The following is a 16827-nucleotide window of genomic DNA, read 5'->3' on the forward strand; positions in this document are numbered from 1 at the left end:
GTGTCCTTTGGTGCTGCCTTGGCTTGGTCAGTGCAGAATGTTTCACGTGCTGCCTGGGACCTCCAGCAGCAAATCCAGAATCACCCTTGGGCAGTGGCACACTGGGGACACAGGGGAGACACTGATGGACCCTCCCTGAGGCACCTTTCTCATGGCAGAGCCACCAAGAGTGGCAGGAATTTCCTTACAGGAAAACGCGGTGCTGGAGACCCAGCTGCACCCGAGGGGGTGCAGGGATGCCCAGGGGAAGGATGCACAGGAACAACCCATGGACATGGAGCCACAGCAGCCCCAGAGAACAGCCCATTCCCTGGAGTGCTTGCACAGGGTGGGACATTTCCCTGCCACAAACACCCAGGCAGGGCCTCTCCCTGGCCTCTGCCCACGCGGCGCGGCCGCGTTTGCGCCGCTGTTGCTGCTGGTTGCTACAACATCTCCCCCAAACATCTCAACAGCTCCAGCCTCGTGTGATCTTCCCAGATCAAACCCATCCAACTGTCCAGCTTCCTCCACAGCCTTCCTGCAAATGCTGAGCCACTTTCCTAAGAAGAGTCCCCCGAGAGGAGCACGGCACGGGAACTGCTGTGTTTTGCACCACCAGCCTGGTCATTCTTCATCCCCTGCCCGTCACTGAGAGCTGTCAGGAGCTGGCAGGCTGTCCCAGCCTACTCCCATCACACTGAATTACCCAGAAGGCAGCCTCACATTATTGTTTCCACACTGGCTTAAAGTAGTTCAAGAGGGAACAACTAATTATCAAGAGCAGTAACAGTGCCAAGTGTTTTTCCCTTTGATAATCCCTGCAAGATTCTGCAAGCTGGGGTAGCTTTGCTGGGGGAAGAGGAACAACAACCACCTGGATTTTGGTCCTGGGGAACACTGTGCCTCACCAGGCAGCTCAGCTGGCTCCCACCAGCTCTGGGTTCTCATCCCTGCATCCTTCTGACACACAACTCCCAAATTAAAGAGATGCTTGCTGCCTGCCATAGGGAGGGAGCCCTTGCTCTCCCTCCTCTCTCCTATTCCAGAATAACCCAGCATCCAGGCAGGATCTGTTTTCTTTCTTTTCACCCTGTTCTAGTGATTCACTGCCTGACATTTCTCCTGGCCAAGCAGACAGTAAAATGCCCCTGGAGCAGGTGGCTGTAGGTCAGGGCATCCCCAAAGTGGAGCCCTGTCACCTGCAACGACCCTGCTCAGCCTGTCCTCAGGTGCCATCACCTCCCAGGAGCTTTCAGTGCTTGAGGTCAGCCTGTTCAAGCCCTGGCAGAATGAAATCCTGAGCTGCAGGTCACAGAGCCAGAGTCCTGTGGTGTCTGGTGTGTGCTCAGGGCTATCTCAGCCCTGGTGTGACTGCCTTGGTCCTTAAGGCACCAGGGTACACAGGACTGTGTGACCAACATTTAATTAGAGCAGAACTGCTCACTCAGGGCCTGAAGAGGCCCCAGCTGCCCCCTGAGCCCATCACTCCCATTCAGCCACCTCCACCCCACAGCCTTTCCTTACCACAGGTGGCATTGGGGAGCAGGACATCGAAGAGGGACAGGTTGGCCACCTCAGGGGGGTGGGCACATCTCGTGTCCGACGCCTCCAGGACTCTCACTCTTCTGTCTTCCACCCAACGGGGCAACCAGGACAGTTTGCAGTCACAAACAAATGGATTCCAACTTAAGTTTCTGTCAGAGGGAGATCAGAACAAGTTGGGGATTCATGTGACATGTGCTAAGCCTTAATTACAGCAGTGTGCTGAGCCCTCCCTGTTCCCATCTGTGCCACTCCACCGAAAGCTTCGGAAGAACTGCGAGAGGAGTTAATGAATAGGGAATCAAGCAATAATTAATGTGATTTTTCTAGAGGCTAGAATTAGGCAAGTACTCCAAGTACTTTTTTAACTCTACAAATAATTGTTGCAATTAGAAGCAAATGACAGACACAATCATATATCTAAAATAATCTGCCATGCAAGAGCCCCAGGGTATGAGGGCAGCCTCTCCTGCTCAGGAGACTATTTACAGCCCCATTAAAAAATAGCTAAGAGAATAAAATTGATCTGTCAAAAAAAGAAATGCAAAGTCAATGATAATTTTTCCATGTGGCAGCTCAGTGAAAAGAGGGACACTTTAATTGCAGCTAAGCTCAATCCAAATTACAGCCTTTGGCACTCAGCTGTGAGCAGGACAGGGCTGGGGCTGTGTGTGGAGCTGATGCCAGCAGGGCTGGGTGTTTGCAGGGCTCAACCCTGACTCTGGGGCTGAAAGTACCACTTTGCCACCAGGCTGAGCAGGGACAGGCTCCCTGGGAGCCAAGCCTGGGCCTTTGTGTCTTTCCAGAGCCAAACTGCAAAGCTGAGACTGCTCCTTGTGTCCTGTCCTCAGGGACAAAGTGGGGCTGAGCTTTCCTCTCACTTGCCAAGGAGACTTGCACAGGGTTAATCCTTTGGCTCAGCCAGAGGCAGAAGTGCCATTTGTGCTGTGACTTCAGGGATCCCTCCTAGAAATGTGTGGCTTCTCCTCACCTCCCTTCAAATAACATCAAACACAAAACCTAAAAACTTGAATCACTTAAGGACAACATCTGGCTTGGACACCTCAGGACCTAGCATGCTGCAGGAATCTCTGGATGCTCCAGTCCCAAGGTGTGGCCATGGACACAGGACAGAGTGACCATGGACACAGGACAGAGTGACCCAGAGAAAAAGAACCTCAGCAGAGCTGCTGTGGGAAAGAAGCCAGGGAGACAAGAAGGCAGAAGCAGAGGTTGGAGATACCCAGGAGACAGAGGTAAAGACCAAGGAAAAATCAAAACTAACAAGATCCAGGAGCAGACACAGCTTGAGGAAGGAAATGGGGACACCCCAAAAAGCAGCTGCTTGGGTGGGCACCTGCCCAGTATCTCTCCAAGTCAGCACAGCCTCCCACCCCACCAGGAAAGGAAAGGATTTAAATTTAAATGTTAAATTTCAAGGAAAGGTTTAAATGAAGAACTGGGAAACAAAGAAGATGAACTTACATTTCACTTAAATTAAATAAATTATCAAATATTCCATCTTCTAATGTAGAAATCTGGTTGTGGCTTATATCTCTGTAAAAGAGAGAAAAGTTCATCATGTTAGAAGCAATTTCCTCCTGACTGCAGCTTTTCCCTGTGAAGGTGGGGAGGCAGGAAAAACTGTGGATCCTGGATCCCTGGAAATGTCCAAGGCCAGGCTGGACAGGGTTTGGAGCAGCCTGAAGCAGTGGAAGGTGCACTTTAAGGACTTTAAGTACCAATGGACATCTTGTGATAATTCCTTCTCTGGCCTTGAGCTCCTCTCCATCCAGCAGTACAGAGGGTCAAACCCTGCCCAACCCCAAATGCTAATAAACCCCAAATCACCACACTGAGCAGCTGGAGGCCTCAGGGAAGGAGCCCATGGTCAGGAGCACGTGGGGTTTGGGAGATGAGGTGGAGCAAGAACAAAGCAACCAGTGAACACCAGCCCTGCTGGGGGCACTGGGAGGACTGGGGGGCACAGCAAGTACTCACAGCTTTGCCAGTGAAGTCAGGCTTCTGAACAGCTCAACATCTAAACCACTGATCCTGTTATTGGAAAGATCCCTAGGGAAAGAAAAAAAAACCATTTTCAGCCTTCATTCAACCCTGTTTTGTCACACCTCCATTAGCAGACCTCAGAAGAGCCTCTGTCCAAACTCCAGCCAGAATCCCAACTGGAAATGTGGTGTGTTGAAGGCAGAGCATTTCTCCCAGCCAAAGAAAACACCTTTCCCAAAACCATACAGCATCTGCTGCTCACATAACCTGTAAGAAGAGACCAGGAGTCTCAGGATGAGCCCCCACTCTCAGCACACCTGCAGCAGTTACACCATGCCACACGTGGCACCAAAAGTGATGCACCCTCTTACAAGATATTCAAGTCTAATCTATGTTCAAAGAAGTCATTAAGAAATACTTTAGACTCAAGTAGTAATTAACTCAGAGAAAAATTTATGATGAACTTCCAAGTGTGTTCCTCGTGCCAAAGCCCTGATCAGTAATTACACAATTGATGCGTCAACTCTACGCCTTAAACACCTTTTTGTCTCTCTTTGGAAAAGCTTAAAATGGAAGAAGAAGCAACAAGGAATATTTTCCATTTGAAATCAGGACAGATTGTCATTTTATTTTAAAAAATCTCCAGTTGCTCCCAGTAACACCAACAGCCTTGAGCTCATCCAAACCAAACCCTCCCAGTCCAGCCCAGCTCTCTGCTCACCCACCACCTCCCTCCCCAAATTTAAATGGCAGTCACAGAAGAAGTGAAAGTTTCGTTCATCAGCCTCCCAATAAACCTCACTATTCATTTTCAGAAACATCTCCTTTGGCCTAAACTTTCTTTTAGCAGCATCAAAACACTCCAAGGCCATGTGATGGTTCTTATCCTCCCTGGGTTTCTGGCTGAGCTCCCAGGACAGGACAGGGCTGGACACACTTTGCCACCAGAGCCCTTCCCTGCCATCTCCTCTCTCACCTTCTTTCCTACAAACACCTCCTCTCATTTCTCCTGGCTGCCTCACCTGTTATTTCTACCTCTTAATCAAGTATTTCTTGGTTTGATCTGACATTTAAACTTCATTTCTCCAAATGAAAATAATTCTGCCAAACTGGCAGGAAAATTTCGTACGATTCCAGGAAACTGGGGATAAGTAACAGGGATGGATGTCTCTTTAGAAGGTTTATTTTCCCTGATTTTGCTGTCTGGGATTTCCTTGCCAAGCTGAGAATGGATTCACAACAGTTCACCAGCAACACCAATACAGAAGTCCAAGAAATGTGCAAAATAAAAGTTCAAATTAGATAAAGGACGTAACAAAAATACCAATCACACAGCAATCTCTGTCTCAGAGCGGCTGGGACAGCACTGGAGGAGCACAGAGCATCCCTGGCTGAGCCACACTCTGCACAGGGGACAGCAAAGTCACCCCCAAGCTGCTGCCAGCTCCCTCTTGGAAGACAAGCACAGGACTGGAACCCCAGCCAGGACCAGCTCAGTTCCACCTCTCCTTGAGCACTTTGTGGATATTGAACCCCTCTGTCCCCACTGCACCCATGTGGGGAAGGACCAGAAGAACCAGAAGGAGCAGAGCTCTCACCTTCCAGGAGAGCAGTACAAATATTTCCTTTCTCCTCTGAAATACCTGGAAGTCTCCCATTTCGTTTTTAGGCAGCACCTCAAGTCCAAGGAAAGGAAATGGGAGTTTCAGCTCAGATGCCTTCCTGCTCCTCGCCCAGACAAGCAAAACCTCCAAAACAAACCATCCAGCTGCTACAAAAACAGGGCTCTGCCATTTCCAAGAGCCTCTTCCAAGGTGCTCCTTGGCTGCAGGGGGAGTGTGGGGCAAGGGGAGGTGTGAGGACACTCAAACCCTGGTTTGGGGTGCCAGCACTGTGGTGTCTCACGGCTGGAGAGGGCTCCTGTGCCTTGCTCTCCTTCAGGAGCTGATGAAGGACCTTGGCTGGCATCCTGCTCACTCCATGGCCCAGCAGACACCAAGCTGAGCTCACCCAGCTGAGCTGACCCACAGGGATGTTCCCCACTGGCTCCCAGGGCAGAGCTGGGGCTCAGCTCCATAGGCTGAACCTCTGCAGCTCCAATTATCCCAAGCCCTGACTTTGGCACTTCACAAAACCCAGCCCAAGGATCCCAATCCTTTGCTTCTCACCTGTCCCCCACACCCACAGGTACCTACAAACCAGAGCAATTCCCTTGCTGCTTCCTTGCCTCCTTAATGCCATGAGGAACTGCAATAAAAGCTCTCAGTTTTCACCCTCCCTGACCTCCTGGAGGTCTGCAAGGGCAGCAGAGCTCTGCTGACAGCACAGCTGGGAGAAGTGAGGAATGGAGATGGATCCAGCTCCTGCCACCTCCAGCTGGGAGCCAGGGAGCTCACAGAAATCATCCTGCCATGGGAGAGGAGGCTGTGAACCAAGCTGGGCTGCAGATAAAAAAATAAACCAGGAAATAGTGAGCAATAAAAGCCAAGGCAAAGGCTGTGGGACAGAGCTCAGCCTGGCAGCACCACAAACTGCCACGACTGTGTTTTCCCAGCCCGCTGCCAGGCTGGAGGAAATTCGGAGCAGGTTCAAAGCAGAGCTGAGGCCAGCAGCAAACAAGGCTCTCCATTGACATTCTCTGCACACACACAGCCTGACGCCCTCCTCATGAGGAGAAAGAAAAATGTTGTTTCCTGTGGCTTGGGGGACTTCAGGAACACGCTGTGCCTCCTGGAAAAGGGCAGCCACGAGTCACAGCTTCTCAGTCCTGCCTTGGTCTCCACAAATGGAGCTGTAAATGTAGAAAAGTGTAAAATGGAGCCATGCAGTGTCACTCTGGGGGACATGGGGCACCAAAACTCACCAACAGCTACAATGCAGGGCACAAATGGTGCTACTGAGAGCTCCCCACACTGCCACACTTCCCAGCAAAGGGAGAGATTCAAACACTTCTGGAAAAGGGAGGTGGTTTAATGAGGAAGGTGAAGCTTTGGGAAATAAGGGAATATTTGGTAATGAGGGCGTCAGCCTGAGCCTTGGGAGCCTCCAGCTCCATCCCAGCCCTGCTCCAGCCCTGTGTGATGCTGGGTGCATCCCTGAGCCTGCCTGGAGCTGGGGACACCCAAAGCCACCTCACAGACAGGGTGAGGATGGATCCACCACAGACTCCCTGACCTGCTGCCCATGGATTTCTGGGGGAAAAGGCATCAAGAACTGGCTCCTTTCTCAGCTGCTGGAAAAGAGAGGGAGCAGGAGGGAGCAGGAGGGAGCAGGAGGGCTCAGTGCCACCCACTCCATCCCTTGCTGATGCTCAGAAACCCCCCCAGCGCCAGCCCAGGGGTTATTCCTGCACACTGCTGTGGCCAGGCTGGTTTTGGGCACTGCTGTTTGCTCCCTCCTTCCCCACAACATATAATGTTCAGCAGAGTATGGGCGGCCCCGCTGCCAAGCCTGATGTCATGCTCTCATTATGTCATTTGTGGGCCTGCTCTGCCTCCATCTCACAAAAAGGGAGGGAGGGAGAGGGAGGGCAGAACTTCCCCAGCCCTTTTGGTGCAGGGAGCTCTGCCAGAACAGTAATGGGAAAAGCATCCACAGATGGAGAAGTGTCTGAGCGAGAGGATGGGGCACAGCACGGCTCAGGAAAGGAGCTCCAGGGCTGCAAACCACGAGCAGGGCTGGGGATTCTGTGGGGCAGCACAGCTCCAGAGGGGCAGGGAAAGACAGCTCCCAGTAAAGCCCAGCACTGCTCCCAGTAAAGCCCAGCACTGCTCCCAGTAAAGCCCAGCAGTGTTCCCAGTAAAGCCCAGCACTGCTCCCAGTAAAGCCCAGCACTGCTCCCAGTAAAGCCCAGCACTGTTCCCAGTAAAGCCCAGCAGTGTTCCCAGTAAAGCCCAGCAGTGTTCCCAGTAAAGCCCAGCAGTGTTCCCAGTAAAGCCCAGCACTGCTCCCAGTAAAGGCCAGCAGTGTTCCCAGTAAAGCCCAGCACTGCTCCCAGTAAAGCCCAGCACTGCTCCCAGTAAAGCCCAGCACTGCTCCCAGTAAAGCCCAGCACTGCTCCCAGTAAAGTCCAGCACTGCTCCCAGTAAAGGCCAGCACTGCTCCCAGTAAAGGCCAGCACTGCTCCCAGTAAAGGCCAGCACTGCTCCCAGTAAAGCCCAGTACTGTTCCCAGTAAAGCCCAGCAGTGCTCCCAGTAAAGCCCAGCACTGCTCCCAGTAAAGCCCAGCACTGCTCCCAGTAAAGCCCAGCACTGCTCCCAGCACTGCTCCCATTTCTCTCCCCATCACCCAGCTGGGGCTGCCCCTGCATCCCTGGCAGTGTCCCAGGCCAGGCTGGATGGGGTTTGGAGCAGCCTGGGACAGTGAGAGGTGTCCCTGCCCATGGCAGGGAGCAGCACTGGATGGGATTTAATGGGATTTAATGGGATTTAATGGGATTTAATGTCCCTTTGAACCCAAACCATTCCAGGACTCCCTGAAAAGCCAGGCTGTACCACCCCACACCCTGTGCCCACTGAGAACAAGAACAGGGACATGTGAGATATGGTGAGACACAGCAAAAACCAGAGCTTCCAGAACCTTCCATCACCCACCAAGTGCCCCAGAGATGCCCTGCACAGCCCAAGGCTGCCTCCCACGTTGCCATGGCAAACACTTCCCTGTCTCCAGGAACAAAAGGCAGCACAGAGCTGATCCTGCCTGACACACAGAACAGACTTTCAGAAAAGAGCAGGATAAAAACTCTGTGTGCTTTTTGCCTGCCTGAGCCAGGAAAAATTACAGGTTTTTGCTGATCAGATTCCTTTTTCCCTTCGTCTTTTGGCTTGCACCTCTCCAAGGAAGCACAGCAGAAGCAGCAGCACTTGTGTGCAGAGGTGAGGACAGGGATTATTTCCACAAATGGTTATGGAAATCTGGAAAAACACGGATTTTCCTGTGTGCTGGGCACAGGGAGCAATGCTGTGGTCCTGCAGCAGGGACAGCCTCACAAGTCCCCTGCACCAGGAGCTCTCTGCTTTTCAACTCAGACAGGAGGAAAATGGCACACAGAGATCTCCAGTCACTCTTTCAGTCATGCTGAAATAGGGATTTTCCCCATTTCCCTCCCTATTTCCCTCTTTCCCTCCACCACACATCACTCCAGCCCAGTAGCAAGAGGGGCCTTTCAGGGTGGCAGGAGCTGTGAGCACCCTCATCTCCCCGAGGCTGTCACAGCACGATGACAATTTATTTGTTCATTCTGGATTTATGAGTTTCAAATGCTGGCCCAAGTCCTTGGCTCTCTCTGAGGAATTCGTCCCATAAGACTTTTTCACAAAAATTCATCTAAAAATGGAATGTTTTTCTTCCTACAGCAAAATCCTAATTGTTGATATGAAATGCAAGGCGAGATGAGCATCTCTGCAGTGTTCTGTACACTCTGTGCTCTCCTGAAGAGAGCAGAGCACTCCCAGTGTGCCCTGGCAGGGCAGCAGGGCCAGGAGCAGACCCAGACATCTCTCCCAGCTCCTGCAGGACCACCAGCAGGTCACTGCATCACTGTGGGCTCCCTGAGCAGGGGGATGAACCAATGCTCCTCCCTCAGCTCACAGCCTTGCCTCATCCTGCTCAAGCCTCTCCCTGAGCACAACAAAACCCCTGGATTTGCAGAAGCAAACCCAAGGTTGGGGCCACAGGCTCTTCACAGCTCAGGAAAGGGGGGTGAGAGGCTGTGCTCTGAGAAGCAGGGAGAAGCTGAGAGCTCAGGGTACCCCAGGTGACACAGTCCCTTCCCTGGAGCAGAGAGAGGAGGTGAGGCTGCAAAAAACCTGCAGGATGCACAGCCAGGGCACCCCTGTCACAGCCAGGGTGTGCCAACCACAGCCAGGGCATCCCAACCACAGCCAAGGTGTCCCAACCACGGCCAGGATGTGCCAGACACAGCCAGGGTGTGCCAGACACAGCCAGGGCATCCCAACCATGGCCAGGGTGTCCCAACCACAGCCAGGGCACCCCTGCCACAGCCAGGGTGTCCCAACCATGGCCAGGGTGTGCCAACCACAGCCAGGGTGTCCCAACCACAGCCAGGGTGTCCCAACCACAGCCAGGGCATCCCAACCACAGCCAGGGCATCCCAACCATGGCCAGGGTGTGCCAACCACAGCCAGGGCATCCCAACCATGGCCAGGGTGTGCCAACCACAGCCAGGGTGTGCCAACCACAGCCAGGGCATCCCAACCATGGCCAGGATATGCCAACCACAGCCAGGGCACCCCAACCACAGCCAGGGCATTCCAACCATGGCCAGAACATCTTCACAACAGCCAGGGCATCCCAATCACAGACAGGGCATCCCAGCCACAGTCAGAGTGTCCTAACCATGGCCAGGGTGTGCCAACCACAGCCAGGGCACCCCAATCACGGCCAGGGTATCCCAACCATGGCCAGGGTGTCCCAACCACAGCCACGGCATCCCAACCACAGACAGGGTATCCCAATCACAGACAGGGCATCCCAACCATGGCCAGAACATCTTCACAACAGCCATGACATCCCAGCACCAGCCAGGGCACCCCAAGCAAGCTCAGGAGAAGCCCTCCCTGCAGGTGGGAGCTGTCTGCAGAGCAGCTGTGGCTCCAGGAGCAGCTCCCCACATCCCTGCAGCCAGCAGCTCCCCGCAGACTTTCCCAAATAAGGCTGTGGAGCCGGAGCAGGGCTGCAGGCTCTGCACAAAGGGGATGTGTTACCTCATGCAGCGACGTCATGCTCTGGCAGGGCTGTCCTGGAGCCATGGCATCGTGTGCTCCATCCCTCTCCTCCCCAGCCAGGGGGCTGTGAGGGGGCTCCCAAAATCCAGCACTCACAGCTCAGCTCCTCTTACACTGAGCTGATTTCATCTCTGCACTCCCAACACCCAGACAACAGAGCCAAAGGGGAGGGGGGCACTGGGGTGTCACCAGGGGTGCCTGGGGAGGCCAGGAAGGTGCTCCAAGGGGACAGGGAGGTGGACACAGGGATGGCCATGGTTCTGAGAGGTCCCTCCCAGCTTCTGAGGCACCCAAGTGACCAGGAGCCAGCACTGACCAGGAGCCAGCACTGACCAGGAGCCAGCACTGACCATGGTCCTTCCCTCGCTGCCAAGAGGTGACTTCATGTGGCACAGAACAGGGGAGAAACCTCAGGCATCACCGAGCCCTGTGACACCACAGCAAAGGATGGGAACAGCACAGACCTCCAGCCTGGGAAAGCAGCAACCCAAACACTGAAACCAAGCTGATGTCCATAATTAGCGCCGCACGTAAACGAGCTGTCTGCAGCTCCAGCCAGGGAAATGTCAGCCCTGCAAACACTCATTTGCTTCATGGAAAGTCTGCAAAGCAACCAAAGATGTGATAAATCCAAGCATCTTCCTAGCACACGTGGCAGAGCTCAAGCAGATCCTATTAAGACGCCTGCAGCCTAAAGCCAAGTGCTTCCCATGCAGATCCCTTCCCAGCAGATCCCTTCCCAGCAGATCCTTTCCAATGCAGATCCCTTCCCAGCAGATCCCTTCCCAGTAGATCCCTTCCCAGCAGATCCTTTCCAATGCAGATCCCTTCCCCTGCAGATCCCTTCCCAGCAGATCCCTTCCCATGCAGATCCCTTCCCCTGCAGATCCCTTCCCCTGCAGATCCCTTTCCATGCAGATCCCTTTCCAGTAGATCCCTTCCCATGCAGATCCCTTCCCATGCAGATCCCTTCCCAGCAGATCCCTTCCAATGCAGATCCCTTCCCATGCAGATCCCTTCCCATGCAGATCCCTTCCCAGCAGATCCCTTCCCAGCAGATCTCTTCCAATGGAGATCCCTTCCCAGCAGATCCCCTCCCTGCAGATCCCTTCCCCTGCAGATCCTTTTCCATGCAGATCCTTTTCCCTGCAGATCCCTTTCCATGCAGATCCCTTCCCAGCAGATCCCTTCCCAGCAGATCCCACTTTTTCCCCCAAAACACATCTGTGCCCACGTCCTGTGCCACTGTGTGCCAACACACAGCAATTCCAGAGCCAGCTCTGCTCTCCTGACAAGCCAGCACGTTTCCAAGTCAGCATGTTGGGAGCCCAGGAACATTTGATTTTACCATAAAAAGGGGCCCTCTGGAAGCTGTAATTTAGGGATTACACAGCTGAGCTGCTCAGTGCTTAATCTTCCTTACACAAAGTGAAGAGTTTTCAATAAATGTTTAGGTATTGCTGATATCAATTCACCACTGGGACAGGGAATGGTGTAGATAATCTTTGTGTCCTGTTTTTTTTATTACTCAATTAGTATTCACTTTATAAGTGAGGTTTTCCTTGGACAACTGTCCTCCAGGGATGTGAGAAACAATAAAACCCCAATGCTGTTTAGCCCCAGCAGTGTAAATTCTGCAGTAGACAAGAAAGGAGCCACAGGCAGGGTTCAGAGGATGCAGGAGGCTCAGGATGATGCTGCACTGGTCACAGGGATGTGTCACTGAGCTGGCAGGGGAGCTGGAGCCAAGGGACACGGAGAACTCCAGGAATTCTTCTCCAAAGAACACGTCCTGTCTGCAAACACTGCTAAAGTCTGAATGGGCTGTTCCTTGGAAACCTCCTGGGGTATCTGTGTTTTGTATCCCAAAAGGATCAGGGGAACAATTTGGGCATCACTGACACAGAATGAGACAAACAAACCAAAACACAGGGAGTGTGTAAAAACCTTCAGGCCACTTCTGAGCTCAACTCAGAGCACAGCCCAGCTAAGAGACTGATAAGGCACTATCAGATCAAAAGGAATTTCTTCAAACAGCTGAGAAATAATTCTCCCATTTCTCACACAGGAACAATCAGTGTGTGGCACTGGCAGCACAAACCAAGGGAAAACAAAACCATGAGCAGCAGAACACAGCCCTCACAGGGGGTCAGGGAATCCTGGAATGGTTCAGGATAACCAGGATTTTGCAGCACAAAACACGCTGGAGAGCTGATGAGCCTCTTGACTTACTTTCTTCCTCCCAGAAGGAAAACTCATGGATTTGGGGCCATCAGATTTACTTGATATGTTTAAAAATAGCCCAAAGTAAACGGTGCTGCTGTGATGCTGAGCTCACAGCCACTGCCTGTGACAGGAAATCCCCAGAGCAGGAGAGCTGGGAGCAAAAAGCAAAGTGCAGCACGTTCAGGGCCCCAAACCACGGCTGCAGCACTGCCCAGTTGTGTTTCCCTGCAGTCCTGATGTCAGGGCTGCTTTCCATGCTCATCCCAGCATCTCAAACACTGCACATCATCAGGTTCCACACAGCAATTCCTGCACCAAGCCCAAGCAGGCAGCTCCAGAGGATGTTCCCATCTCACATAACCCCTGAGAATCAAGGTTTCGGGTGCAAGGAAAGCAGGAAGGGGCTTGGAGCAAAGTGATTCAGAGAGAAGTGTCCCTTCCCATGGCAGGAGGTTGGAATTAAAGGTGTTGTCAACTCTATCATTATATGGAACATTCTGAAGCCAAAGTTCAATCCCTTTAATATTTGAAGTGTTGATTTTTTCATTCCAGTTCCTGACAAATACACATGACATTGGGTCAAACTCAAAGCTCTGACTCAGAACTCAAATTCTGACTTCTTGCAGAAATCAGATGTGTGTTACATCAACGTCAGCATCTTCTGCTCCTCCATCTGCAAAGCTACTTTAAAGGCAGAGGTTTGGGAGATCTATTTTCCATAAGTGGTTTTTCCATGTTGACTGCCACTAATTACACCATCCCCTTTAATTTTTTGCTAATGCCATGCTAGGAACAGCATTGCTTCTCCCTGGGACAGAAAATCAGGACACTGGGCTAATGAATGTTTGTACCAGCCCATTTACCTTCTGTTAACACTGGCACCATGTTTGTTTTGATCCAGTCCCTGGGAATCTCCCTAAGGCCCAAAAATCCATTAAAAGCGAACATTAATAGCCCAGAGGACTCTTCAGCCAGATCTTTTAAAATTCTTGGATGCAAAATATCTGAACTTGCTGGTTTAAGAAGGTCTAACATTAATAGCAGCTGTTTAACATCCTCCTCGGTTACTGTTGGAGTGGAAAGTGTTTCATCATCCTCATATGATACAAATACATCACCTGGCTTTTTTCCAAATAGAAAACAGAAATATTTACTGAGCAGTCCTGCCTTTTCTGTATTCTCATTGATAATTTGATCATGTTCATCTATTAACAGACCAGTATCATCTAACTCCTTCAATTCCCAATACACTTGAAAAACTCTTTACTCTTCTCAACTCTGCTGGACACAGATTTTCTTTAAGATTCTTTTGCTTATCAGTGTTCAGTGGGCCTGAGCTGAGCCCATGCTCATCACAACCAACATTTCTCTTTCCCATCTTGTATATCTCATTTCTGTAAGAGCTCCCACTTCTCACTCAGGCTCTCACAATGCCAGAGGCAGAGTTTTGAGTATCCACAGCTTCTCTGGGCCACATGTGCCACCCCAGAATCCCATGTAACCCTCCCTGTGCTGCTGTGAAGCCATTCCCCTTGTCCTTGTCCTCCAAAGTCCCTCTGCAGCCTTCCCTGTGTCCATGACTGATCCTCTGACGACTCCTCTTTAAGGACCTGATGCCCTAATCCTTTGCTCTCTCCTTCCTTGCAGTGAAGAAGATAAGGAAAGAGAAAATTAGAGAAGTGAAAAAATGAATGCTCTGCTGTATCATCCTATTAAAAGAGGACCAGCCCCACCACATATCCCTCAGGGGTGGTTACAGCCTTAATTTGAAGCTCCTTAATTTGAAGCTGTTCCATAAAAAGCAATTTTCAGTCTTCTCCACTCTCCATGCAAACTATTTTTCTGTGCAATTAAATCCCATCTTCCCATTTTCTCTAATTCTGACACATCCACAGCAGCTGCTTTGACCTTGAGACACACAACCCTTGGATACCTGTGGGAGGTTAACGATGGAATCCCAAAATGGTTTGGGTTGAAAGGGACCTTAAAGCTCATCCAGCTCCAATCCCAACACTTTGCACTGTCCCAGGGAGCTCCAAGCCCTGTCCAACCTGGCCTTGGACACTCCCAGGGATGGGAATCTGTGCCAGGACCTCACCACCCTCTGAGTCAAGAATTTCTTCCCAATTTCCCATCTAACCCTGCACTCCTCCAGTTCAGAATCCCAGAATGGTTTAGGTTGGAAGGCACCTCAGAGACCTCATCATTCCAAGCCACCTTATCTGCACCCAGTCAGCCAAGGTTTGCACAACTCCTCCAGAAAACAGGAACATGTGGGACTGTGCTGAGGGACCCCTCTGGCCATCCCAGCCCAGAACCTTGCTGAGCTCCAGCAGACCCTGGGTTTCCATGCCCAGGGCACGGTGTGGGTGCAGCTCTGTGGGCTCTGTGTGTGTTTGTTTGGGATTTTGTGAATAGGGCTGCTTAGCACGTTGAGTCCTCCCCGCAGGGCTGATGTGCTCGAGCCCATTGGCTCCCTATTCCCCGAAGGAAACATCTGCACATTCCAGACACATTCTGTAACGGGAGTGAAACCCATCCTTGAAGTGAAATTTTACAGCCTCCACAGCGCAAAATAACGATCACTGGCAAGGGCCAGTGGAAAAGTAATGTTTAAAATATTATTACAGGGAAGCGGCTGCCAGAGCCTCAAATTAATCACTTGAACGTGTCTCTGGTGCGTTATGTAACGCTGGGCCAGCTCCTGCCCGGAGCACAGCTCTGCTCCAGCCTCATCCCAGTGTCCAGCTCTGCCCCAGCCACTTCCCACTGTCCAGCCCTGCTCCAGCCCCATTCCAGTGTCCAGCTCCACTCCAGCCTCATCCCACTGTCCAGTTCTGCTCTGGCCACTTTCCACTGTCCAGCTCTGCCCCAGCCTCATCCCACTGTCCAGCTCTGCCCCAGCCTCATCCCACTGTCCAGCTCTGCCCCAGCCTCATCCCAGTGTCCAGCTCTGCTCCAGTCATATCCCAGTGTCCAGCTCTGCCCCAGCCTCATCCCAGTGTCCAGCTCTGTTCCAGCCTCATCCCACTGTCCAGTTCTGCTCCAGCCTCATCCCACTGTCCAGCTCCACTCCAACCTCATCCCACTGTCCAGCTCTGCCCCAGCCACATCCCACTGTCCAGTTCTGCTCCAGCCACTTCCCACTGGTCAGCTCTGCTCCAGCCTCATCCCACTGTCCAGCTCTGCCCCAGCCTCATCCCACTGTCCAGTTCTGCTCCAGCCACTTCCCACTGGTCAGCTCTGCTCCAGCCTCATCCCAGTGTCCAGCTCTGCTCCAGCCTCATCCCACTGTCCAGTTCTGCCCCAGCCTCATCCCACTGTCCAGCTCTGCTGTGGCCTCATCCCACTGTCCAGCTCCACTCCAGCCTCATCCCACTGTCCAGCTCTGCTCCAGCCTCATCCCACTGTCCAGCTCTGCCCCAGCCTCATCCCACTGTCCAGCTCCACTCCAGCCTCATCCCACTGTCCAGCTCTGCTCCAGCCCCATCCCACTGTCCAGCTCTGCTCCAGCCCCATCCCACTGTCCAGTTCTGCCCCAGCCACTTCCCACTGTCCAGCTCTGCCCCAGCCCCATCCCACTGTCCAGTTCTGCTGTGGCCTCATCCCACTGTCCAGCTCTGCTCCAGCCTCATCCCAGTGTCCAGCTCTGCTCCAGCCTCATTTCTTTAGGTGTCCAATTTTTTACAGGAAATCCCAGGAGAGACAAGGACAAGGGGCGTTTCTCCATCACCTCTGAAAAGCAGCATCCATCACAGCAGCAAAAAGAGCTGATTCCCACCGTGGTCTGAAGGAGAGGGGAAGCTACAGGTGTGCTGGTTAAACTGGCATGCTGGTTAAACTGGTGTGCTGGTGGGCAGGTGACAGAACAAGGACATTGTCCTCTCCTCGTCCTGTGATCACTAACTGGTAGGATCCAAATATTATAAAAATGCAAAATGTTCAAATTAAAATTTCAAAAAGCCTCTGGAGGAAAGCAGGAGCAGCACCAGGAGTGGATGCAGACACAATCCAGGGGAGGAAGGAAGGAAATGCTCGGCAGCCTCAACCAGCAGCAGGAAGAGAAGGAGTGAAAGGAGTCCAGTGGTACCAGGGAGAATCCTGCAGGCCCTCAGGAGGGAACAAGGGCAAAACTCTGCTGTCCACCAGGCTGAAGATACCATGCATGCAGCCAGAATCTCTGCTGATGAGGACATCTCCATCTCTGCTGTGTTGGGAGATCCAGCCCTTGCAGGTGCTGAGGGCTCTGCCCAAGCTGTGCCAAATTTCAGTGTCACTGCAGGAACACAGAGGTGCTCTGGTGACAGGTAGCTCTGAGTCCTG

General features: G+C 52.3%; 1 protein-coding gene across 1 annotated transcript in view; it reads right to left on the reverse strand.

Annotated features, from left to right (window-relative positions):
* The window catches only part of PKD1 (polycystin 1, transient receptor potential channel interacting), an 80647-nt gene that overhangs the window by 43054 nt on the left and 20766 nt on the right, over positions 1-16827 (reverse strand). The window contains exons 2-4 of the mRNA XM_033074125.2: positions 3526-3597; positions 3010-3081; positions 1507-1676 (exon numbers count right to left, since the gene is read on the reverse strand). Coding sequence (XP_032930016.1) covers positions 1507-1676; positions 3010-3081; positions 3526-3597 — 314 coding nt within the window. The remainder of the gene's footprint in view (positions 1-1506; positions 1677-3009; positions 3082-3525; positions 3598-16827) is intronic.

This window comes from Catharus ustulatus, chromosome 16, assembly GCF_009819885.2.
Source record: "Catharus ustulatus isolate bCatUst1 chromosome 16, bCatUst1.pri.v2, whole genome shotgun sequence".
Lineage (NCBI taxonomy): Eukaryota > Metazoa > Chordata > Aves > Passeriformes > Turdidae > Catharus > Catharus ustulatus.